The sequence below is a fragment of the Megascapheus bottae genome, chromosome 15 (genome assembly GCF_031878675.1).
Source record: "Megascapheus bottae isolate mThoBot1 chromosome 15, mThoBot2.hap1, whole genome shotgun sequence".
Lineage (NCBI taxonomy): Eukaryota > Metazoa > Chordata > Mammalia > Rodentia > Geomyidae > Megascapheus > Megascapheus bottae.
The window spans coordinates 55,502,605-55,526,230 of NC_143523.1; the positions used below are offsets into that span (position 1 = coordinate 55,502,605).

The 23,626-nt window shown below is 48.2% G+C and overlaps 1 protein-coding gene across 3 annotated transcripts; it reads right to left on the reverse strand.

Moving 5' to 3' along the window:
* Window positions 1-9,410: 9,410 nt before the first annotated feature.
* On the reverse strand, window positions 9,411-20,649 carry Syt15b (synaptotagmin 15B). 3 transcript variants are annotated; one of them, XM_090346735.1, is made up of 8 exons: window positions 20,465-20,649; window positions 19,179-19,383; window positions 18,432-18,574; window positions 16,761-17,056; window positions 14,700-14,870; window positions 13,321-13,441; window positions 11,683-11,862; window positions 9,411-10,757 (listed from the first exon to the last, which is right to left on the reverse strand). In XM_090346735.1, exons 1-8 carry the CDS (start codon window positions 20,469-20,471, stop codon window positions 10,615-10,617), a joined length of 1,266 nt encoding a protein of 421 aa, XP_090202861.1. In that variant the 5' UTR covers window positions 20,472-20,649; the 3' UTR covers window positions 9,411-10,614. The 3 variants fall into 3 exon arrangements, with proteins under 3 accessions (XP_090202861.1, XP_090202860.1, XP_090202862.1); XM_090346734.1 differs by having other exon boundaries at window positions 9,411-10,760; XM_090346736.1 differs by lacking the exon at window positions 20,465-20,649 and having other exon boundaries at window positions 9,411-10,760; window positions 18,980-19,256.
* Between the last annotated feature and the right edge of the window lie 2,977 nt (window positions 20,650-23,626).

Below are 23,626 nucleotides of genomic sequence, written 5' to 3' on the forward strand. Positions count from 1 at the left end.
ATGTGTAGGCATGTGTTTGTGCAGGCACACATTTTCCCCTAGCTTTCAACAAGTCCTCAGACGGATCTGTGACAGAAAAAAAAAGAAAGAACAAAGCTTAACTTGATGAATTTCTTCATGGGGAAGGAAAGAGAACTCTAGCAAGTTAGTCAGATGGATAGAAAGCAATTGTCCTGATCCTGTTTCCAGAGTCTAGAATTTAAACAAAAACAGCTCTGTGGATAATCCATCTATTGGGTGATGTGAAGCCAGCCTAGAAATGATGGCTTCCATCTGAGTTCTTTATTTTCTCAGTTGCGCATGTGTGTGTGTGTGTGTGTGTGTGTGTGTGTGTGTGTGTGTGTGTACATATATGCTAATTCTGGGGCTTGAACACAGAGCCTAGAGCTCTCCTTTAGCTTTTTCATTTAAAGTTGGTGCTTTACCATTTGAGTCACACCTCCTCTTCCATATTTTTCCTGTATTTGTCTATCTGGATTGGCTTCAAACCTCAGTTCTCACATCTTAGCTTCCTGAAGAGCTAGGATTACAGGCGTGAGCCACCAACCAATCCATGTTAGACTAACACCACTGAGAACAGACTCAGAATCATGTAAATTCTGCCCATCTAGTGGAAGCTCAACAAGATAAGCAGTCCAAGTTCCTGCCATACTTGGTTCATCCTGTATTGACCAAAGCATAATCCGTTGGAGCAAGTAGCTCCCCTGTCCGCTGGGAAATTCTTACTCTATTTCTACCAAGACAAAGCATACCCGCTTATATCAACATCTGCCTTTTGCAGAATATTGCAGCGTTTCAGGAATCTTATTCTGTGAACTATTTCTTCCTGTCCTAAGGAATCTCACTCTCAGAAGTTACAGTCTATTTCACTGGGGTTGAGGGAGTCAGACTCCTATGTTCTGAATGACCTGCCCCTACTTTTACGCAGTTGCCCAATTTCCAATGTGGAGGGAATTAGGGGGTGGAGCTTCTGGGACTTCTCATGAACGGGACATCTCATTGAAGGATACAGCAAGAAGGTGCCATTTGGAAGCTCTCATTGGACTTCCATTGCTCTACAGCTATCAGCAATACATTTCTAGTACTGTAAACTTGAGGTACCAGCAGATTTGAGAGACCCCTGGCCTCTGCCTGGTTCTTCCACTTCTAGTCAACTTGGTATCATGTTCCTTCCTTTTCTTTCCCTCCTCCTCTCTCTTCCCCTTCTAAATTTCCTTACCTATCTCCATGAGAAGAAGATGACTATTGGAGAAGTTAAAATTTTCTTCTTTGTAGGAAGGGATTCTCTTTTTTACTAGCATCTACATAGGAAAGTACCTGGAGGTTTTGCTTGAATCTGCTTAGATTATCTGTCCTTCTTATAATATGACCAGGGGCAGGAGAAATCTTAAAGGTTGAAAGGGGTTCCCTTTGTTAGATGGAAGGAGATGGTAGACATAGAAGATGGAGAAAAATGTCATAGAAAAATATTTGCCTGTGTCTTTAAATATGCAAGATAGCTAAGTGTTGGTGGTTCAGATCTGTAATTCTAGCTGCTCAGGAGGCTGAGATCTGAGGATCGCATTTGAATTCAGCTCAGGTGGATGATTTGTGAGACTCTTACCTCCAGTTAACTTGTGTTCTGGACTTAGGGTTTGAGGGTTTCATATTCTTGTTTGCCCTTTTCACTCAAGACTAGTGCCCTACCACTTGAGCCATGTCTCTATTTCTAGCTCTTTGCTGCTTCATTGGAAGTAAGTTTCATGGACTTTGCCACCCAGGCTTTCTTCAAACTGCAATCCTCAGATCTCAGCATCCTGAACAGCTAAGATTATAGGCCTTAGAAACCAGTATCAGGCAGTCTTAAATAATCCATTTGTACCTGGTAAGTTCCCAGAAAGCTAGGAATCAACAGTGGAAACAAAAGGATCATCTTGCCTGGTAGTTTAAAGCTGACTTTTGTCTATATATCAGTTGGAGAGTGAGATAGGCCAGGGAGTCAAGATTTGCCAATCAATTCTCATTCTATCTCTAGAGATATTGAACTTGGTTTGTTATTAACTCCACCCACTTAAGGCATATATTTACTAAGGGTGACCTTTCTGCTTCCACATTGTACTTCATCATGTTTTGAAAACCACTACTGGCTTGAGAGTTTTGTGGAAAGATCTTGAAGGCTGTACAAGTGGATTTATCATATCTCAGGACAGGAAGCTCAGATACCATGTGGAGTTTAGACATTATGCACAGGGCCTAGACATAAAGTCTTTGACTTTATTCACTCAAAGCTGGCGCTCTACTGCTTGATTCACAGCTCTGCTTCTGGCTTTTTGGTGGTCAATTGGAAATGAGAATCTTATAGCCTTTTCCACTGGCTTGGAACTGCAACCCTCAGAGCTCAGCCTCCTGAGTAGCTAGGATTACAGCTGTGAGCACCAGTGCCCAGCAAGCATGAGCAAATTAACTGTGCCAATCGAATCCTCTGAGTGAACCAGCCATCTGCCACTGGAAAGTCTTGAAATACATTTTTGCTAAGATTTCGTGATCTTTGCAAAGTCCAGGATCAGTTAAGAAATGGCACTGGATAGGGCCGGGAGTTTGGCCTAGTGGTTAAAGTGCTTGCCTAGCATGCACGGACACCCGGGTTCGATTCCTTGGTACCACATATATAGAAAAAAAGCCGGAAGTGGTGCTGAGGCTCAAGTGGTAAAGCTCTAGCCTTGAGAAAGTCCAAGGACAGTGCTCAGGCCCTGAGCTCAAGCCCAGGACTGGCAAAAAAAAAAAAAAAAAAAAAAAAAAGAAATGGCACTGGATGGATGCCGAGGGAAGGGATCCTCAACACTTAATTTAGTTTTTTATTTTAATTTTTATCATGTCAACTTATTTTTGCAATGCTAACGACTGAAACTAGAGCCTTGTGCACACTAGGCAAGCATTCTACCAACTAAGCCACACGCCATCCATCTATAGAATACTGTTGGCTTCTTTTGTTCAGCGCAGTATTATTATATAGCCTATGCTGACCTAGAATTTGTGATCCTCCTTCTTTAGCTTCCCTAGTGCTTTCTGGGATTTCAGATATAGCCAAGACAAAACAGTCAGCTACAACATTGTCATTTGAAAATGAAAATGTCCTCAGCCTCTCATTAAAAAAACAACAACAATTTGCAGAACAAAAGTAGAATACTACAGTGAAAATTGACCCTTTATACCTATGCTCACTGGATGTGACCAGTTTGGGCCATCTGCTCTTTCTCTAGTGACCTCCTCTCCAAGTCACAGCCTAAGTGTTCAGCCCCTCTGAAGATACGGTCATTCGTCTGTAGTCTACCACACCTCAACCAGCTCCATTATTGTAAACACTGCAGTGTGCCATATTGTCTGGTGCATTTCTACTTCCCTCTGTGTGCTGGTTAACCCAGAACTACAGGAAGTAGCTCTGGCCCCACACCTCCACATGATTACAGGGCCAAAGCCCACCTCCCTCCAGGACTGTGCTACTCTGAGGAGGAGCTACCATCACTTGTTTCCTGCCGTTCTAATGTAGAATCTTTCCTGAACTATTAGACTATAATGGCTGGATGCTGGCTCACACCTGTGATCCCAGCTATGCAGGAGGCTGAGATCTGAGAATCCCATTTTCAAGTCAGCCCCAGGCAGGAAACTCCGAGAATGTCATATCTCCAACAAACAAGTACAAAGCTGGAAGTCGGGTGTACATCAAGTGGCAGAGGACCAGCCTTGAGCAGCGAAGGAGAGTACTGACACAGACAAATGAGAGCAAAAGGCTCTGAGTTCAAACACCAGTACCAGCACACACACAGACAAAAGGCTAAACACAATGTAAAACACACACACACACACACACACACACACACACACACACACACACACACTATAAGCCTTTAGCTTGGCACAGTGGCTCATACCTGTAATCCTAGCTACTCAGGGGGCTGAGATCTGAGGATCACGGTTCAAAGCCAGCCCAGGCACTAAAGTTCATGACACTCTTATCTCCAGTTAACCACCAGAAAACTGGAAGTGGTGCAGAATCACAAGTACACACCACCTCATCCAGTTTGAAAAGCTTTGGGGGACAGAAAAAGGGAATTTACACACAGCAAAGAGAAATGAGGAGCAGAGAAAGGTGGCTGGTTCCAGCTTGGCATGGGTCTTGCTTGGGCAGCGTGGGGCTGACTGAGGGTTATCTGCTGTGAACGATCTGGGCTAAGCAGGTGGCAGGGGTTCCAAGGCCAAATTGCAAAAATAGATCGTCAGTTTGCTTAGTTGTGAAAGTTACTTAGCAATTCTTCTTTGTTGTTGCTGTTTGGTGTGTGTGTGTGTGTGTGTGTGTGTGTGTGTGTGTTACTTCCTGCCTCAGTTTGCTAAGTGCTGGGATTACAGGCTTGTACCACCATGCCTAGCTTTAGATTCTAGTTATTCCTATAAGGAAGCAAGTATTTAATTAGAGTAGTCAAAAATTTGTAACTTTCTTTTTTTGTTTGTAGCTACACAGGAAGTTGAACTCAAGGCTTCATGCTCTTGCCTTTTATTTTTTCCCTCCCTAAGGCTGAAGCTCTACCACTTCAACCACACCTCCACTTCCAGCTTATTGGAGATGAGTCTTACAGACTTTTCAGTCCAGACTGGCTTTGAACCACAATCCTCAGATCTTAGCCTCCACAGTGGCTAAGATTGCAAGAGTGAGCCACCAGTGCCCAGCAGAGACCATGTTTATTCTGAAGGAGCTAACAATTATAGTAAACCTTTTCCTCATGCAATGTAGAAAGATGTCTGAAAACAGAAATAACAAGTAACTTTTCTCTATACCAACAATGAACAAGATGAGAATGAAATCAGGAAAACAATTCTATTACAATACCTTCAAAAACCAACAAGAAAACAAGAAAAAGACAAGTTAGGAACAAACAACTAAAGAGGTGAAAAACCTTTACAATGAAAGCTATCAAACCCTAAAAAATTATATTGCAGGGCTGAGAGCGTGGCCTAGTGGTAGAGTGCTTGTCTAGCATACATTAAGCCCTGGGTTTGATTCTGGAAGTGATGCTGTGGCTCAAGTGCTAGCCTTGAGAAAGCCCAAGGTCAGTGCCCAGGCCCTGAGTTCAAATCCCAAGACTGACAAAAATATAAAAATATAAAAGAAAAACAACATATATTTAATATTGAAGAAGACACCAGAAGAAAATATATATGTAATATAATATATATATATACAAACATTGAACAAGACACCAGAAGATGGAAAGAACATTCATGTTCATAAATTGATAGCATTACTATTTATTAATTGCAAATTAATATAGAATAGTTTTATGAACACAATGTAGAGACCCGGTGCTTTTTCCTATCGGAACCTCAGTGTCACTTTTTCACAGATATACAAAAATCAAACCGAAAGATCATATAGAAACAGAAAAGGCTCCAAATAGGAAAATTACTTTTCCTAGGCAAGAAGAGCAAGAAGAGTGGCCTCACAATCTCAGACTTCAAAATACACTGAAGAGCCCTGGTGACAAAACCCACACGGCACTTGCACATGCCCGATGCTGAACAGGAGAGGGCGCCAGAGGCACTGCGGATTGCCGCGCGACGTCGGAGCAGGAGGCCACGCCCAGCGAACAGTCCTTGCCCCCATCTAGAGGGACCTGTCAATCACGTCCCTATTTTTCCTAGCTCTGGACACTTTTCCTCTCTGCCGCGCCCCCTCTGCTCACCAAGTTTGTCCATCAGCAAACGGATGCAAGCAGATAATCAGAAATAAAAGGGCCAACAGACAGGCTGTTCATTTGCCCTAGGTTTTATTTCATCATTGGAAATTTACATCACAGAAATATGGAAGGAAATGTGACTGGTAAAGGAAAAAGGGAGGGAGACAGGAAGGAAATGCTGGGTATGCACACACACAGAAGACTTCATTCAATAGATACCACAGGATCTTTGACAGACCCCTCTCCAGGAATGCAGACTGTGAACCAATGGCAGATGATGCAGAAAAGAAAGGCAATATGTAAAAATAATTAAATTTTTCATCATCTGGAATCAGTCTCAAGTTCCAGCTTCACTGCTTTTGTATGAGTGTGTGTGTGTGTGTGTGTGTGTGTGTGTGTGTGTGGTGCATGAACTTGGGCTTGATACCTTGGCTTTCTCTCCCAAGATTGGTGTTCTATCACCTAAGCCACAGGTCCACCTCTAGTTTTCTAATGGTTAAGTGGAGATAAGTCTCAGAGACTTTCCTGCTTGGCTGGCTTAGAACCTTGATCCTTAGATCTCAGCTTCTTGAGTAGCTAGGATTACAGGTGTGAGCCACCAGCATTCAGCTAAATCCTCTTAAAATAAAGCTGAGAATGGAGAGGAGGAGAGCAATTAAGGCAAATAATCCCATACTAAATAGTAGGGGAAAATACAATCTGTCTTTAAATGGCATACTAACTTCAGTAAAGAAATATAGTCAGCGAGTTTGGCGTAGTGGTAAGAGTACTTGCCTTGCATGCACTAAGACCCAGGTTTGATTCCTTAGTACCACATACATAGAAAAAATACACAATGAAAGAATCAGGCTTATGAATCTAATCAGTACTTTTTTTTGCGGGGGGGGGGGGGTGGGGGCAGTTGTTGGGCTTGAACTCAGGGCCTGGGCCCTGTCCCTGAGCTCTTCAGCTTATGGCTAGTGCTCTACCATTTTTAGCGCCACTTCTGGTTTTCTGGTGCGTAATTGGAGATAACAGTTTCACAGACTTTCTTCCTCGGCTGGCTTTGAACCATGATCCTCAGATCTCAACCTCCTGAGTAGCTAGGATTGCAGTGTGAGCCACTGGTGCCTGGTAAATTACTTTTGTTCTACGTACTTATTCAAATCTGCTTAGCAAGTACAAAATATAGAGCAAGGCCAATGACTTTTTATTTGTTTGTTCAATGACTTTTTCAGATTACTGTTATGTAACAAAATCTCCTCTTGTAACTTCTGGTTTCAAAAGCAGGCTCTTCAGTTCTTAGGCTACAGTTAAAAACAGACTGTTGGGTCTTTTCTTTTTCATTCCTTTCTATCATTCCTTCTTTCTTTCCTTCCTTTTCTAGCAGATTTGTGGTCAGGATCATTGCAGGACCACATTCTAGAAAAAGCAACCCACAGGTGACAACCCAGCCTCAAGTGAGTTCAGAATCTGGTTAGAAAAGATGCCCTCAGAGGCTGGGAGTTTGGCCTAGTAGTAGAGTGCTTGCCTAGAATGCACAAAGATCAATTCCTCTCTACCACATACATAGAAAAAGCTGCAAGTGGTGCAGTGGCTCAAGTGGTGGAGCTTTAGCCTTGAGAAAGCCCTGAGTTCAAGCCCCAGGACTGGCAAAACAAAATGGCCTCTCCATGCTCTGTCTACCAAAGGAAGAAATTATCAAAGATAAGTTAGCTGGAGCCAATGTAATGTTTTATGGCCAGAATTCATTGATGGAGTATACTAGAAAACATGATTAAGGATGGAACGCACACACAATAAAATGGATCCATAAATGACTCGGAGAGTGATATTATCAGATTCTTGACTGACTAAGAAAAATAGAGTTTCATTCAATCTCTGGACCCTATGGGAAAGCATTAAATGGAATTTAGAACTAGAAAAAATAGTAAGTTGAATAAAGAACTTAGCATCTACCATAACCACAGTTTTACCCAGCAAAGGGCATTTTCCCTATATGCCAATACTGCAGCTTTTGAACACTGGGCCTTTTGCTTGGCTCCCCCCCACCTTTTTTCCCCATATATATTTTTTATTGTAATTAATAGAAGGGTTACATTATATTCACCAGGTAGAAGGTGCATTACTTCACATACATTGATACCCTTTCTCATGTCTTGGTCCCCATTTCCCCCCCCCACCCCCACCCCTCATCTTGTTTTCCCCCTTCCCTATCCAATTTCAAATAACCAAATACACATATATCCAATATATCAGATAACAAGGTGAAATATTTAACAATATGAGATAACCAAGGGACAGCAAAAGAGATGAGAGATAACATAGTACATTAAGGCCAACACTCACTCATTATAAGGCTTTTGTTTCTATATCCTGGAGGTCCTTTCACTTAGTGCCATACTATATGACCTTATGTATCTAGGTTTTGTTCTATTTAAATCTCTGTTAGGAGAGTCCAAGGTTTCTACTGATTATGACAAATGAGGGAAACCATTGAGCCTATGTTCTTTTGAGTCTGGCTTACTTCACCAAATATGATTTTTTTCTAAGTCTTTCCATTTCCTTACAAATCCCCCCCCCACCGTTTTTTTATGCTGTCCCTGGGGCTTGAACTCAGAGCTCAGGCTCTTTCTCTAAATTTTTTCTGCTCACTGCTGGCACTCTACCACTTGAGCCATAGCTCTACTTCTGGCTTTTGGGTGGTTCAAGTTGAGTTGGACACACTTTTCTGCCCAGGTTGGCTTTGAGTTTTGATCTCCAGATCTCAACCTCCTGAGTAGTCAGAACTGCAGGCATGAGCCACCAGTGCCCAGAAAGGGAAGATTTCTTTTTGCTGGGGTTGTGTGTGGACACGATTTCAGCGGTCCAAGTTGCTCACACTGAGGCATAGAAACACACGTGTAGTTTTTGCTCTGTGTCTATAGCACCACGCTATAGCTGTTCCTTTGTCCTTGAGCAGGACTGGCAGTCTCCTGCCATTTGGATTTTTCTCAGATGAGTCAGATTCACTGGTCCACCCACTTTTCCAACCGTACACTTACAACCTCTCCAAGTGATCCAAGAAAGGCCACTGTGAATCATGAGCCTCAGAAGTGAAGGCGTGGCTCATGCCATGGAGTGTCAGCTTCCAGTGGAAGAAGCCAACTGAGAGTGTGAGGCTGTGAGTCCAAGTCCCAGTAATTGACCACACACACACACACACACACACACACACACACACACACACAGAGTCTGGCATTGGAGGCTTGGCTCAGTTGGTAGTGCTAGCCAATGAGCAAAAGCATCAGGTGTTTCCTGGTATTGGATCAAAGAAAGAAAGAGAGAGAGAAAGAGAGAGAGAGAGAGAGAGAGAGAGAGAGAGAGAGAGAGAGAGAGAGAGAGAGAGAGAGAGAGAGAGAGAGAAGAAAAAGAGAGAAAGAGAGGAAAACACATTTAGTAATGGGCGGGGTGTTTAGCACTGATTGATTCCTGATCCGATGGAAAGAATACTACTTTAGTAATGTGGTTGATAGACAGGTCTAATTCTGTGTGTGCTATGAAGCTGTTAGAACAGTGTGTCTTAGGAGTGGGAGTTTGGCCTAGTGGTTAAAGTGCTTGCCTAGCATGCATGAAGACCCAGGTTCGATTCCTCAGTACCACATACATAGAAAAAGCTGGAATGGTGCTGTGGCTCAAGTGGTAGAGCTCTAGCCTTGAGGAAAGCCCAAAGACAGTGCTCAGGCCTTGAGTTCAAGTCCCAGGACTGCCTCCCCACAAAAAAGATATAGAACAGCATGTCTTATTTGGAAATGTGCAAGTGAAATACAGTAGCAAAAACACTTGCAAGCTAGTCTGTCGGGCAATGCCAGGCAAAACCCAAAGTCTATGCATTAAGGGATCAAAAGTGAAATCAGAGGCACAAACTCAGCTGCTTTGCTATGTAAGGAAAGAGACACACGGGTTCAAAGTTCTGCTTTAGTTATCCAGTAACAATGGTAAATTCTGCGGGACTAAGGGGCCCCTAGAGAGCCTGCTCTGTGACAGTAACGGTGACAAGCACAAAATTTGGGGAGCTTATGGCAGTGACTGTGAGAATTACCAGCTTATTTTTTCTTTTCTTTTCTTTTGTACCAGGGCCTCAAGCTCTTGCTGCCTTCATTTGCTCAAGACTGATACTCTACCACTTAAGCCATACCTCCAGTTCTGGCTTTTTAATGATTAGTTGCAAATAAGAGTCCCATGGATTTTTCTGCACAGGCTAGTTTTGGACAATGATTCCCAGCCTTCTGAATAGGCAGGATTACAGGTGTGGGGACTAGCTGCCCTCAGAATGACCTTGACACTTACCAGGCACAAAACCCATGCAGGGACTGTCAGGTGTAAGAGAAAAGCTCTCAGGCCCAAGGACTACGCCATGGCCTCATTCCTTCACCATTTTCTACCCAAACTGAGATCCCAAGAAGCTCCATGCCACTGGCCAAAGCCAACACATCAACCAGCAGTGGATGACATATGAGAGAGGGGAATTTGGCCCTCTGGGGTGGTGAGTCGTGTGCAAGACTTGACAGGAAACCAGGGCTTGGAAAGCAACACTGCCAGCTTTCCAAGATGCGGGACCCAAGGTCACCTTGACCTTCCATTCAGGCAGGTGTTTGAAACGCCCGAGATCCCATTTCAAATCATGACTGCGATGAGCAGAATCGAGATGTGAGTTCCAGTGTAGTCAGCCCACAGGTAAAGGGGGGTGAGTGTGTGAGGAGGGGTCCTGGCCACAGCTGAGGACAGAGCAGGCTCCTTCGTCCCCTCTTCTCCCCTGTACAGCAGCACTCTTGTAGCCAGACCTCATGTTCGCCCCACAGTTCCGCGGGATGTTGGAGGAGACATCCATGTCCCTGGCTTCCTGCTGCATGCAATTGTAATGGAGCAGTGTGGTCCAGGAGCCACCTCATAGCTCACAGGGGCTGCAGAGAGCATGCCAGCGCTTCACTAATTCCTTAGGTTTGTTGAGCATCTCATTCCAGTGTTCCAGCTCTCTGCCTCTGGAGTACATGTAGGGGCCCAGCACCACTCGACCCAGTGGGAGGCTCTCTTCTGTGTAGTGAGGAAAAGGAAGGAGGGAAGGGGGGAAGGAAGGAAGGAAGGAAGGGATAAAGGAGGGAGGGAGGGAGAGAGAGCACTCTGTTAATCTTGAGCATCCCAACGTATCTGATTTCTTGCTTTTGACTCTGTTTCACTTCCCTGGAAGGAAGTATCAAGTCTCCTTTCTATGCACCTCGAGATCTTCAAAGGGTCCTAAGTTTGCTTTAAAGGGCTGTGTGAGTGTGTGTGCGTACATGCATGCACATGTGTGCTAGGACTGCAGCTTGAACTCAGGGCCTTGTTCTCTTGCTTGACTCTTTTTACTCAAAAATGGCCCTCGACACCTTGCGCCACAGCTGTACTTTTGGTGCCGTGTGTGTGCGCGCGCACGTGTGTGTTTGTGTGTGTGTGTGACTTCATTGGAACTAAGAGTCTGACAACAGGTTTCTGGCTGTTCCCTGTGATCCTCAGATCTTAGCCTCTTGGTAACTAGCATGACAGGCATGAGCTGTAGCACCAGGCAGAAGCTGCTTCTTGTCCCTAGGGAACTCCAACACATCTTTAGGGTGTGCTATTCCCACTGCAGGCCAAGGGGACAGCGGAGGAAAAGAGCCTCTCCAGAGAGATGTCTCTCATGGGCTGCCTTCTGAATTTAGGAGAACAAGCCACAGGGCTGCTTCTGCCTTACTGTCATGCGCACTGGGTCTCTCCCGACACCCTCTCTTTTGCCAGTCCTGGGCCTTGAACTCAGAGCCTGGGCACTGTCCCTGAGCTTCTTTTGCTCAAGGCTAGCGCTCTACCACTTGAGCCACACCACCATTTCTGGCTTTTTCTGCGTATGTGGTACCGAGGAATTGAACCCAGGACTTCCTGTACGCTAGGCAAGCACTTTACCACGAAGCCACCTTCCCAGCCCCTGGGCCCAGCTCCTTACTGTCCCCTTTGGCGCCCTGCAGCACCGTCAGACTGAGGCTGGCTGTGTCCAGCTGAGCAGCGTCAGCCTTGAAGCTGAAGGTCTCATTGTACACGGGATTGATGGAGCCCAGCACAGTCGAAGTCTTCTTGCACTTGACAAATTTGTTGTGGTTCATCAGAGACAGTTTGACAAACACACCTAAGGGGTAGCCATACACCAGTGGGAGGGGAGAGGAAGGCAGGGGCCTGACCTCCACCCATGGGGGCTCTGGCTAAGGAGACCACATGCACAACCTCCATGCCAAGGCCCCACCACACTCTCAGCCACAGAGCGGGTGACCAGAGGAAACAAGGTTGATTAGTCGATGGCCTTTCACCAAGGAAACACTGGGTTTCCTTTCTCTGCCTCAGAAGGCGCCAGGATTAAGCTGGTCCTTGTTTACTGAAGCTGGCTGTCTCTTTTGGGAAGGCCACCACCTGCTGGGTCCTCAAGTCCCCAGGGGTCTCTGGAACAGCTGTTTGTTCAGAGGGCTGGGGGTTGGACTCAGTTGGCTTTGGATCCACCATGGATCCTGCTTTTGACACCCCAGATGCAAACTCCACCAGGCAGCAGCAGGTATCTCCATCTTGTTGGGGGTACCCAAAATGGTCTGCTTAAGAGGGTCAGCCAGGTTCATGTCTCTGTTTCTATTTCTGTTTCTCTCTCTCTCTTGTCTCTGTTTCTCTCTCTCTTTTGGTACCAGTCCGGGCTTGAACTCAGCACCTGGGTACTGTCCCTTAGATCTGTTACTCAAGGTTGGCACTTTGGCACTTGAATTACAGCTCCACTTCTGTTTTTTTGTTTTGTTTAGTTTTTCCTGATTAACTGGAGATAGGAGTCTTACAGATGTTCATGCCTGAGCTGGCTTTGAACCCACGATCCTCAAGATCTCAGCCCCTTGAGTAGCTAGGATTATAAGCATGTGTCGCCAGTACCCAGCAGAGTTGTGGTTCTTGACTCCAGTGCTCTGGGAGGCAGAGAGAAGAAAACCAATCCACGGGCAGGGGGTTCCTCCTGGGGCAGAAAGGTGCCCCGCTGAGGGATAGGTAGAGGTATAGGACAGTTCCAGGAGACTCTGCCCTGAGGAAGGGGTGGTCTCAGGGCAGGGCAGGGTAGGCCAGAATGGCTGCAGCGTGGGTTCACCATAGAAAAAGGCTTCTCCTACCAGATCTGTTGGGCATAGGAGATCATGAGTAGCTGATGATGGGTGCATGCTGGTATAAAGTGTGGTGAGCTGGGAACCAGTGGCTCACACCTGTAATCCTAGCTTCTCAGGAGGCTGAGATCTGATGATCGCAATTCAAAGCCCCCCTGGGCAGGAAAGTTCTTAAGACTCTTATCTTCAATTAACCCTCCTCAAACAAAAAGAAAAGCAAAACACGGTGGAGCTATGGCTCAAGTGGTAGAGTGCTAGCCTTAAGCACAAAATTCAGGGACAGCACCCAGGCCCTGAGTTCAAGTCCCATGACTGACATAGAGAAGTGGGGTGGGGAGGGAGAGGGAGTGAGAGAAAATAAAAAGAAAGTGGGATGGTGCTGGTCAGATCCCAGCCCCAGGGCCCATGCTCAGAGGGTAGGAGATTCCCTAAGAGGGGGATGGAGAAGTGGGGGGACTCACTGACAGCACCCCGGTGCTCCTGGAGCTGGAGGCCCTTAGCACGCAGCACAACCACGGTCAGGCGGCTCAGGTAGTCATTGTAGCCCAGACAGAACTGGAGGTCGCCGAACTCCGAGGGAGGCTGCAGAGGCCAAGATGGAAGCCCCTGATCAGAACCCCATAGTGCCTCCTTCTCCCTCCCAGTGGTCAGATACCGCACTGGTGACCTGCCAGCCCAGTCTCCTTTAGCCCCTACCCTTTACAGGTGGGGAAACTGAGGTGTGGACAGGTGAAAGGTCTTATGCAGTTTAGGCTGGGCACTGTGGATACAAAAAGCTGAACTCCGAAATGATCCGACAGCCAAAAGGCTGAGTAAGCATAAAGTTACACAATGAACACTGTTGTTTCGAATGCAAAATCATGTTGAAAAGTGTACAAAATTATCTTTAGGTGAGCCAGGAGTTAGTAGCCCACACCTAAAATGCTACTCAGGAGTCTGAGATCTGAAGATTGAGGTTCAAAACCAGCCTAAGCATACAAATCCAAGAGACTCCATCTCCAATTAAATAGCAAAAGGCCAGGAGTGAAAGTTTGGCTCAGAGAGAGAAGAGCCAGCCATGTGGGGAAAAGTCAAATGAGAGCATAGGGCTCTGAGTTCAAGCCTCAGTATGGCACTCCACACCCTCTCCCCACCCTCAAAAACCCCAAACTTACCTTCAGGATACATACATATATATATATATATATATATATGTTGCATTTAAAATGTAAACGAATTTTGTTAGACTCGGGACCTCTCCCTAAGATGTCTCATTATGTCTTTAAAATCTGAAACAGAACCATTTGCCAGGCCAGGTGCAGAGGCTCAGGTCTGCTACCCTAACTACTCAAGAGGCTGAGATCTGAGGATAACGGTTCAAAGTCAGCCTGGGCAGGAAAGTCTATGAGATCTTATCTCCAATTATTCAGTAAAAAGCCCGAAGTAGAGTTGTAGCTCAAGTGGTAAAGCACTAGCCTTGAGCAAAAGCAGCTCAGGTACAGCGTCCAGGTCCTGAGTTCAAGCCCCAGGATTCGTAAGCCCCTAAATACATATATAATATGATGTATAATATAACATACTATACATATTATTACATTATGCATTATATACTACACATTATATATATATATATATATATATATATCCATGATCTATTTATCACTTGAGTAGGAATGCAACTGGGGGGGGTGCCCTTCCTGCTCAGGAGCAGGTCCCTGTCCCTTCACCCCATGTAGCTCAGTACCACCCCAACTCACTCCCATAGCTGAGGACTGATGCTACCACAAGTGGCAGGTGGATCCTGTCTGTACCTGGGGTCTGCCCACAGGGAGGCTGACAGCTGGGGTAATCACCACCTTACCTCCAGGCTCTCGGCCTCCAGGTCTCTGCAGATGATCCTGTGGCAGTCACCTGCCAGGGTCTCGCTCTTCAGGGGGAACAGCACGTGGCCTAGCAGCTGGTGCTTCCTCTGCTTATCCACGTGGTACACCGAGAACCTCAGCACTCTCTGGATGACACTCTTGCTGGGTACCTGGGGGTGACGAGGACCCGGCCAGGACCAGACATAAGGGTACAGGAATGCGATGATGTGATACACGACATACAGAGACTTTGGGGCGGGACATTTCAAGATTACACATCTCAAACCCAGGTGTCCTGAGGGAAGCCTTCTGAGAACTGGGACCAAACACTGTACCATAGTGTGGTCCCAGAGTAAACTGGGTGGACCTGCAGTGTCCACCAGCTGTTGGGGTCTTGTTAGAAAGGTAGGATCTTTCCTCACTCCCCCCCCCCCGCCCCCATGGCCCCTTCTCTTCAGAGCACAGAGGTTAGAACCAGGTTGAAGCTGGGTAGAGTGGAGAGTGCTGAGTGGCTGAGTGCCTTGGTCCTGATCTAAGAGGGGCAGATTCACCTCTGAGTTCTCAGGGCTTGGCTCCTGGTGGGATTAGGCCACGCCCCTTTCCTAGCTCTCAGTCTCTGAAGGAGGCGTGAGCTTTGGCTCTGACCTCAGAAACTACACACTTTCTGGAAGCCAACTGACTTCTCCTCACCTCTCAGGTCACCTGGCTGCACAGCTCTTTTGAGAATGTTTGTCCAAGGTTTCTGAGCAGGGTATTGACTTCTGGTGTTCCCTAAGGGCCCTTGGTCACCTGCTGAGGCTCTGAGGTCACTGTGGACTTAGGGCCCTGAGTGCCTTGTCATCTCCTAAGCTAGCCCTCCCAAGGGGCATGCCCTGGCGTGGCCTTGTAGCCTCTGACAGCTTGGGCATTCCTGTCCCACTCCAAGGTGCCTGGGATGGGGGAGGGGAGTTTCCATGCAGAATATCCTGCCTTCCTGGTATAACTTTGGCAAAAATCCCATACTGCCCAGGTTTGGGGCTGCCTCTGAGCCCTGTGGGCCAGGGCCTGGCATTCAATAGGAAGTCTAAAGCACCTATTGCCTACATCTGGGGTGTGTGATTGTTTTTAATTTGTATGTATTTATATGTTTGTCAGTTGTGGGGCTTGAACTCAGGGCCTAGGCGCTATCCCTGAGCCTGTTGGTGTTCAAGGTTAGCACTTTACTACTGGAGCCACAGTGCCACTTCCAGTTTTTGAGTGGTTAATTGGAGATAAAAATCTCACAGGGACTTTTCTGCCTGGGCTGACTTTGAACTGCTCTCCTAGATCTCAGCCTCCTGAGGAGGCTCAGATTACAAGTGTGAGCTACAGATGTCCAGCTTAATTTTTTTTTTAAATTGTGCTGGAACTGAGAGCTTGAACTCAGAACCTGGGCCCTTTTCCTTAGCTTCTTTTTTTTTTCCTCAAAGCTAGCATTTAATCACTGGAGCCACAGGTCCACTTCAGACTTTTTGGTGGTTCATTGAAAATAAGCCTTAGACTGGCTTCAAAGTATGATATTCAGATCTCAGCTTCCTGAGTAGCTAGGCTTATAGATATGAGCCACTGGTGTCTTACTCTGGGTTGTGTAATTTTTTTTGGCCAGTCCTGGGGCTTGGACTCTGCCCTTGACCCTTACTGTGCTCAAGGCTAGCGCTGTACCATCTGAACCACAGCACCACTTCCAGCTTTTTTTGTTTATGTGGTACTGAGTAACTGAACCCAGGACTTCATGCATGCTAGGCAAACACTCTACCACTAGGCCACGTTCCCAGCTCTGGATTGTGTACTCTTGAGACCTCCTCCAGGCAGCCAGCTTCTAGCCTCCCCTTCCAGTCTCTCCTTTGTCCTCCCAGTGAGGCACTGGGACTTCTGCAGGCCCAGATTCTGCTTGCTGGGTAAAGCAGGACAGGAAGCATAGAGGTTCATGGGAAGTGGGCGTGCAAGGCCTTGTTTATTCAGGGGCCTGGACTGTCCTGGGCAAGGCTCTCTCCAGGGACAGCCACCAACACACAGGCCCCTGACTATTCCAGAGGCCTTACCTGGAAGATGAAGTGTTCATCAAACTGCGGGTTGGAGGTTTTGCATTTGCTCTTGGATTGAAGGAAGCGGCGCTCATCGGGTAGCAGGTGGAGCTTCACCAGGGGGTTGCAGGTCCCGGAGGGGGCTTGCAGATGCTGTGCCTTGATCAGGCCTACCAGAAGCCGCTCAGCCTCCTGCTGATACTCCACCGAGAACCACAGCCTGCCCAGGCAGCCAGCGGGGAAGTCAGTCTCACTTGTGTCCTCAGGGAACTTGTATAGCTCTGGGTTGATGGCTCCCAGGGCACATGCTTTCCCTACAAGAGAGGAGCAGAGAGGTCTGGCCACCCAGAGGAAGACAGGGTCATGGGGGCGTGGGAAATCATTGGTGAACCCCCACCTTGGCCCTTGTCTGCTCTGATCCTCAGCTAGGCTGACCCCTCTCTCTACTCCTGTCCTTTTCAGACTAAGTCCGACTCCTCCATCTGGTACAGTGTCTCCAGGGAGTTTTCCAAAGCCAGGCTGAGGGCCTCAGTAGAATCTAGAATATTCATTTCACACCTCTCCCTCTCCTCACTGAACCAACTCTTTAGAGGTAAACATCAGGCTAGGCACGTGGCATGATGCCCAGTGTCCAGCCTGGCTCTTATCTGTGATGTCTAGAGAAAGATTGATTCATTGGGTCTGATCACCAGGGCCTGCTCACTGTTTCTCAGCTTTTTTTGCTCAAGGCTAGGACTCTACCACTCAAGCCGCAGCTCCATTTCTGGATTTTTGCTGGTTAACTGGAGATAAAACTCTCACAGACTTTCTTGCTGGGGCTGGTTTGGAACCATGATCTCAAATCTCAGCTTCCAGAGTAGCTAGGATTACCGGCGTGAGTCACCAGCACCCAGCTAAGATATTTTCTTTCTTTCTTTCTTTTTTTTTCTTTCTTTCTTTCTTTCTTTTTTTTTTTTTTGCCAGTCCTGGGCTTGAGCTCAGGGCCTGAGCACTGTCCTTGGACTTTCTCAAGGCTAGAGCTCTACCACTTGAGCCTCAGCACCACTTCTGGCTTTTTGCTATGTATGTGGGGTACCAAGGAATCGAACCCAGGTCTTCATGCATGCTAGGCAAGCACTTTAACCACTAGGCCAAACTCCCGGCCCTCTTTCTTTCTTTCTTTCTTTCTTTCTTTCTTTCTTTCTTTCTTTCTTTCTTTCTTTCTTTCTTTTTCTTTTCTCTTCACATTGGAAGGGTCAGAATGATTATTGTCTGATGGCTTGGAAGTTCTTTGGGGAGCTCTCCAGAAAAAAAAAAGGGACCCCCTAGGAAATTGTCTCCCTTTCCTAATCTTCTGCCCTCCATCATTCTAGGGCAGGACCCGCACACAGCTCTGCAGCTACACGTGGCTAAGCTCCAACCCATTATTACTTCAGTGACTTGGAGGAAGATAATGCCCATCTCCCCACGCCTCTATGTATAATCATGTAAAACGGGGTGATATTATGTCCCCCACAAAATCATGACAAGGTCAGGTTACTAGCACGGAGTTCAGCTGGCACTTAGTGAATGGAAAGTAGCAGAATGAACGGGATAACTCTGACATCTCTAGGCTAGCCTAAGCTGTGTTCAGAAGCCAGGCTGGTGAAAACAGATGGATTCTTCTCAGCTCCTGCGCATGCTCAGCCACGGTAGTACGGTAGTACGTACCAAGGTTGTCAGTGGAGGTGTGAGGCAGGAGCTCAGGGGCTGGGCAGGGGTCCTGTGAAGCCTGAGCCCTAGCTGGGCTGTCCAGGGGCACCCAGTCTTGGCCTTGGAGAGAAGGGGGCACCATAAATGGCACACTTGACAGCCTGTCCAGAGGTAGGGAAACACAAGACAGTATGTTGGTGGTAAGGGCTGGTACAGCCACAGAGGGCTCAGTGGAGAGGTCCAGTGTCCTGGGCAGGAGGGAGAAAAGACACAGGAGCCAGGCAGAGATAAGAGCATACTTTCCTGTGTCTGTTTGCCCTTCCCTTTCCACTCTCTTCCCCTCCCCTCCTCCTTCCCCTTTTTCTCTCCCCTCTCTTCTTCCTCCCCTTCCTCCATCTCCATCCTTTCCCCTTCCTACTCTTTCCCTCTTCCTCCTCCCTCCCTCCCTCTCCTGCTCCCTCTTCCTGTATGCTTACAGCACTGGGCTGAGAGAGATTTAACATAACCTCTTCTCTTGCTAGATATGCTACCTATTATGCGTACATTCTGGACCTCAGTTTCCTCACCTGGAAAATCCAGTTCACAATGCCTGCCTCCATCAGTGGCCAGGTTTCTGAGGTTTCTTGCAGAGTCTCCCATATGCTGATGGCCTATACGAAGCACTCTACACACCACACGTTATTCCCCACTGCACTCCAAAAGCAACTCCACAGGGCGATCCCTAGAGAACGACCCAGACCAGCCCCCCCCCATAATCTGCCTCACCTGCTCAGCTGGGCCCCCACGGGTGGCTGGCAGAGCCTGTCCTCCTGGCTGTTGGAGGCAGCCACAGTGGACATGTCTGGTGCCTCTGGCAGCTCCTCATAGGTGAAGGTGACACAGAGCCTTCTCCACAGGCAGCAGCTCACCCCAATCAGCAGTACCAGCAGCAGTCCCCCAATGACACCCCCAATCTCCAGGGCCAGCTGTGCTGGGGACAGAGGTCACCAAGCAGGCTGTGAGTCCACTGGAGGAATGCCACTCCCCCTTCCCTCCTACCTCTGGGACAGGGGCAGGGGCCACAGCCCCAGGAGGGACAGGTAGGTGAGCAGGCTGCTTGCTGGCTAACTGCCTGGGTCTCTGTGGAGAACGCATTTCCTTGGAGCTCTTCTGGTTCCTCTTGGCAAGCTGGAAGTCAGCTTGGGGGCAGTGGGAATCATGTATTTGTGTGTCTGAACAGAAAGCAAACCTAGCTGGGGCTCGGGTGACTCAGGCCTGTCATCCTGGCTATGCGGAAGGTTCAAAAGTCCTTGAGACGCTTCTGTCCAATTAACCAGCAAGAAGCTGGAGGAGAGGCGTGGCTCAGGGGGTAGAGTGCCATGCTCGGATGAAAAAGTTAAGAGACAGCTTTCAGGCCCTAGTACTTGCACACACACACACACACACACACACACACACACACACACACAGGGTGGGAGGGATGGAGGGAGGGAGGAAAGAAGGAAGGAAGGAAGAAAGGAAGGAAGGAAGGAAGGAAGGAAGGAAGGAAGGAAGGAAGGAAGGAAGGAAGGAAACATACATCTCCGGTAGAGCCTCTGTCTCCCCGACCTCCTCCTGTGAGGTTTGAGAGTGGAATGCTGGCAGAGGTACCCCAAAAGGGCTCGGATGTGCACCCCGAGCTCGACCTTTGGGACTCTGGAATCTGCTGCAGGACTGGGCTCACACCCCGATCCATCCCTCCCCTCCCCCGGAGCCTCTACTTCCGACGTGGGGGAAGCTCTGGGGCAAGATGGAAGAGGGGTGGCAGGCGTGAGGAATCTCCGCTTCAGATCCTTCTCGCTGGGGCGCCCCGCCCCGTGTTGAGGGGACCCGGGACGCTGAGGACAGTCTAGGGGGCGGCCCGTGCCGGCGAGGGGCTCCCCAGCTCCGGGGTCTGAACAGGGTGGGTGGCGAGAAGGCGGGATCGCCTGTACCTGTTTGCCTAGTGTGGCCCACCTTCCACTCCATGCCCGGCGGGAGCCGGGTGAAGGCTGGCGGGGGCGCCGTGGACGGTGGGCGGCGAGGGTACTTACCCGCCATGGCGCTGCTCTGGCCGGCTCCTTTGGGGAGGGGGCGCAGCCTGGCCGGGGTCCTGCGGGTCTGCACGGCGCCGGCTCTCAAATCTCAGCCCTTCCGCCGGGATGGCGCGGGGAGGTGGCGGCGGGTCCGGGCTTGGTGGCCTGAGGCAGGCGGGACCCGGCACCCCGACGCCCCGGCTCCGCCCCACGCCTGGCCCGGGCGGGGCGCCGAGCGGCCACTGCGCTCGGGAGAGGAGAGCGCGGGACTCGGCCAGGCCGGTCGTGCTCGGGCCAGCCTGGGCTGAGCAGCTGCGAAGATCGGTGTGATCTTAAAGCATCGGGGCCCTCAGACGCGCTTGGCACGCGCGTGTCCACGGTCAGGAAGGGGCCAGCACGCGCCTCCACCTGCCCCCAGATCCCGAGCTCCTCCCCGATCCGGGGTGGAATCTCCACTCTTGTCCCTGGCTCCTGGGTCACCTGCCAGGCAGAGTCAAGTGCCCAAGCCCATCTAACCACTGTCCTCGAGGGACTCGACGACCAGGAGCTGAGAGTGGGGCGATTCTGTACTCCGGCTTACTGCCTTCCAGCTCACCAGCTGTGCATCAGGGGGCTGCTTTAGCACCTGGGTTTACTTTCCTTATTGGGTTCGTAATAATATATGTGAAAGTGACTGGTCCACAGGTGTACCAGTGTATAAGGGGGCCTTAAAAAGAGTAGCAACAATGCCTGTAATCCTAGCTACTCAGGAGGCTGAGATCTGAGGGTCTCGGTTTACAGCCAGCCAGATCAGGAAAGTCAGTGAGATTTTAAAAACATATATATTTTTTAATTTGAAAATGCTAAAAACAGAGGGGTTACAGTCACAGAAGTGTGGTAAAGAGTACATTTCCTTTTGGAAATGTCACCCCTTCCCTCTCTCCCAGTGTTTCCCTCCACCCCCCTCCACCCAAGTTGTATAGTTCCTTTTTTTTCCCCCACCAGTCCCAGGACTCCAGCTCAGGGCCTGAGCACTGTCCTTGGGCTTTCTCAAGGCTAGAGCTCTACCCCTTGAGCCACAGCACCACTTCTGGCTTTTTTTCTGTGTATGTGGTACCAAAGAATCGAACCTGGGTCTTCATGCATGCTAGGCAAGCAGTCTACCTCTAGGCCAAACTCCAAGCTGTATAGTTCACTTTCCATATAGTATCCAGTGAGTACCATTGCTGCATGTGTTCACCCTTTCATTTTTGTGCTTCCCCTTACACTGCCAAAGACATATAGACAAATAAACAAGACAAGAAAGAAAGAAAACACAGTAAAAAGAAAGAAAAAAATCTCTCGTTTCCATTTCCTGGAGTTCATTTTGATAAATATTATTTTGCATGATCAGTGAGACTCATCTCCAATCAGTCATCCAAGCAGCCAGAAGTAAAACTGTGGCTAATGTGGTAGAACATTAGCCTTGAGCAAAAAGGCTCAGGAGCAGTGCCCAGGCCCTGAGTTCAAGCCTTAGAACTGGCAACACACACACACACACACACACACACACACACACACACACACACACAGAGTAGTGCTATGTGTATCCACTGCTCATCTGTGATTGGAGGGAGGTCATTGCCTGAATCCTCTCACTATGCACAGCTCCTATAATTATGGCAATTATCATCAGAAAGCACGGCCCACACTGATCAGGGATCATGAAATCTGTCTTGACACAGGCTCCTTTAAAGGCACTGGGGGTCTTCATTCACTTGAGGATGCACGCTGTTGTCCTGCCTGCATAGCTCCCTCACTCTAGAGAGGGTTTGGGGGTGAGCATTTGAGACCTGGAGGTACCTGTAAGTAGTGATCAAATGAAATGGGAGGTGTTTGCTCGTGTTTTCCAGCCTCACAGGTGATGTCTGATGCTGAGCACCGGCCCTCTTCCTGCAGTCTCCTATGTCCATGCACCAAGGTGGAACAGGTTGATTGCTCTCTGGGAATCAGCAAGCTTGAGGCTTCTCCCCTCTGGCTGGAGGTGGATGACTGGGGAACGGAGGTGTCCTTTACCACTTGGAGTGAGAATTCAGGAACCCTCTGTGTACATGTGCTTCTGGGATCTGGATGGTGATTTGTGAGAAAGAACCAGGCAGGCCCAGTCCTGGTCCTTTACCTACCAGCCTCTCCTCCGGCATCAGCAGGAGTTTCAAGAGACCCCAGAGCTTAATTTTTGTTTCTAGAGGTGACCATGAGATAGCAACTGGGAAATGAGTTTCCAGTTCCACCAAACCTCCCTCTTTTGCTTCGGGTCAGTACATATAGGCCTTAGTTTCCTGTTATAACTGTAACAAGTGGGCATAGTTATAGCAGTTTTAGACACAATGTATTAATTTGTCTTTCTGGAGGGTTGGAAAGCTAAAACAATCCTCCTTTCCCGCCTCTCCCTCCCATTCCTCTTCGTCTTTCCTCTTCCTTTTTCTCCTCTTCCTCCCTCTCCTCCTCTTCCTCCTCCTCCTCTCCCTTCTTTTCCTATCTCTGGGCTTGCTGGGTTTCCTTGCTCAGCTGATGCTCTGCCACTGACACATGCCTCCAGCCCTGATTTTTTCTGGTTAATTGGTGATGGAATCTCATGCATTTTTTTTTTTGCTTGAACTGCAGTCCTCTGAACCTCTGTCTCCTGAGTTGTAAGCTTGAGCCACAGAGCTTGTGTCCATGTTTTTTTTTTGTTTTTGTTTTTTTTTGTTTTTTGCCTCTGCCTTCTAAGAACTCCCAAGTCTGCATGAGACACACAAGCCAATCCAGGGTAAGTTTATGATAGGAACATTACATAAACCCATCTGCAATGTCTCTTACGTAGGTAATCTACTCATAGTGTCTGAGGTGTGTGTGTCTTTGAGACCATTATTGGCTGACTTCAGTGTCCATGCAGTGACTTTGAGGTGATGACTTACAACCTTCCTCCCTCTGTCTGTTCAAGACTTGGGTTCAGACAGCTATTAAGTCCTACATGAAAATTCTATGGTAATTCTCTCTCTCTCTCTCTCTCTCTCTCTCTCTCTCTCTCTCTCTCTCTCTCTCTCTCTCTCTCTCTCTCTCTCTCTCTCTCTGCATGCATGTGCTTGGGCATGCCATGTATTCTGGTACTAGAGCTTAAACTCAGGGCCCCATAGACTTTCCTCCCTGGGCTGGCTTTGAACTGTCATCCTCGTATCTCAG

Excerpts from the sequence above, each read along its gene's own strand:
- Syt15b (XM_090346734.1), bottom strand. Across the intron at positions 17,057-18,431 it reads CACCTCCACTGACAACCTTG|GGAAAGCATGTGCCCTGGGA; the intron begins GTACGTACTACC and ends CCTCTCTTGTAG. Across the intron at positions 11,863-13,320 it reads GGAGCACCGGGGTGCTGTCA|GTGTGTTTGTCAAACTGTCT; the intron begins GTGAGTCCCCCC and ends GCTACCCCTTAG.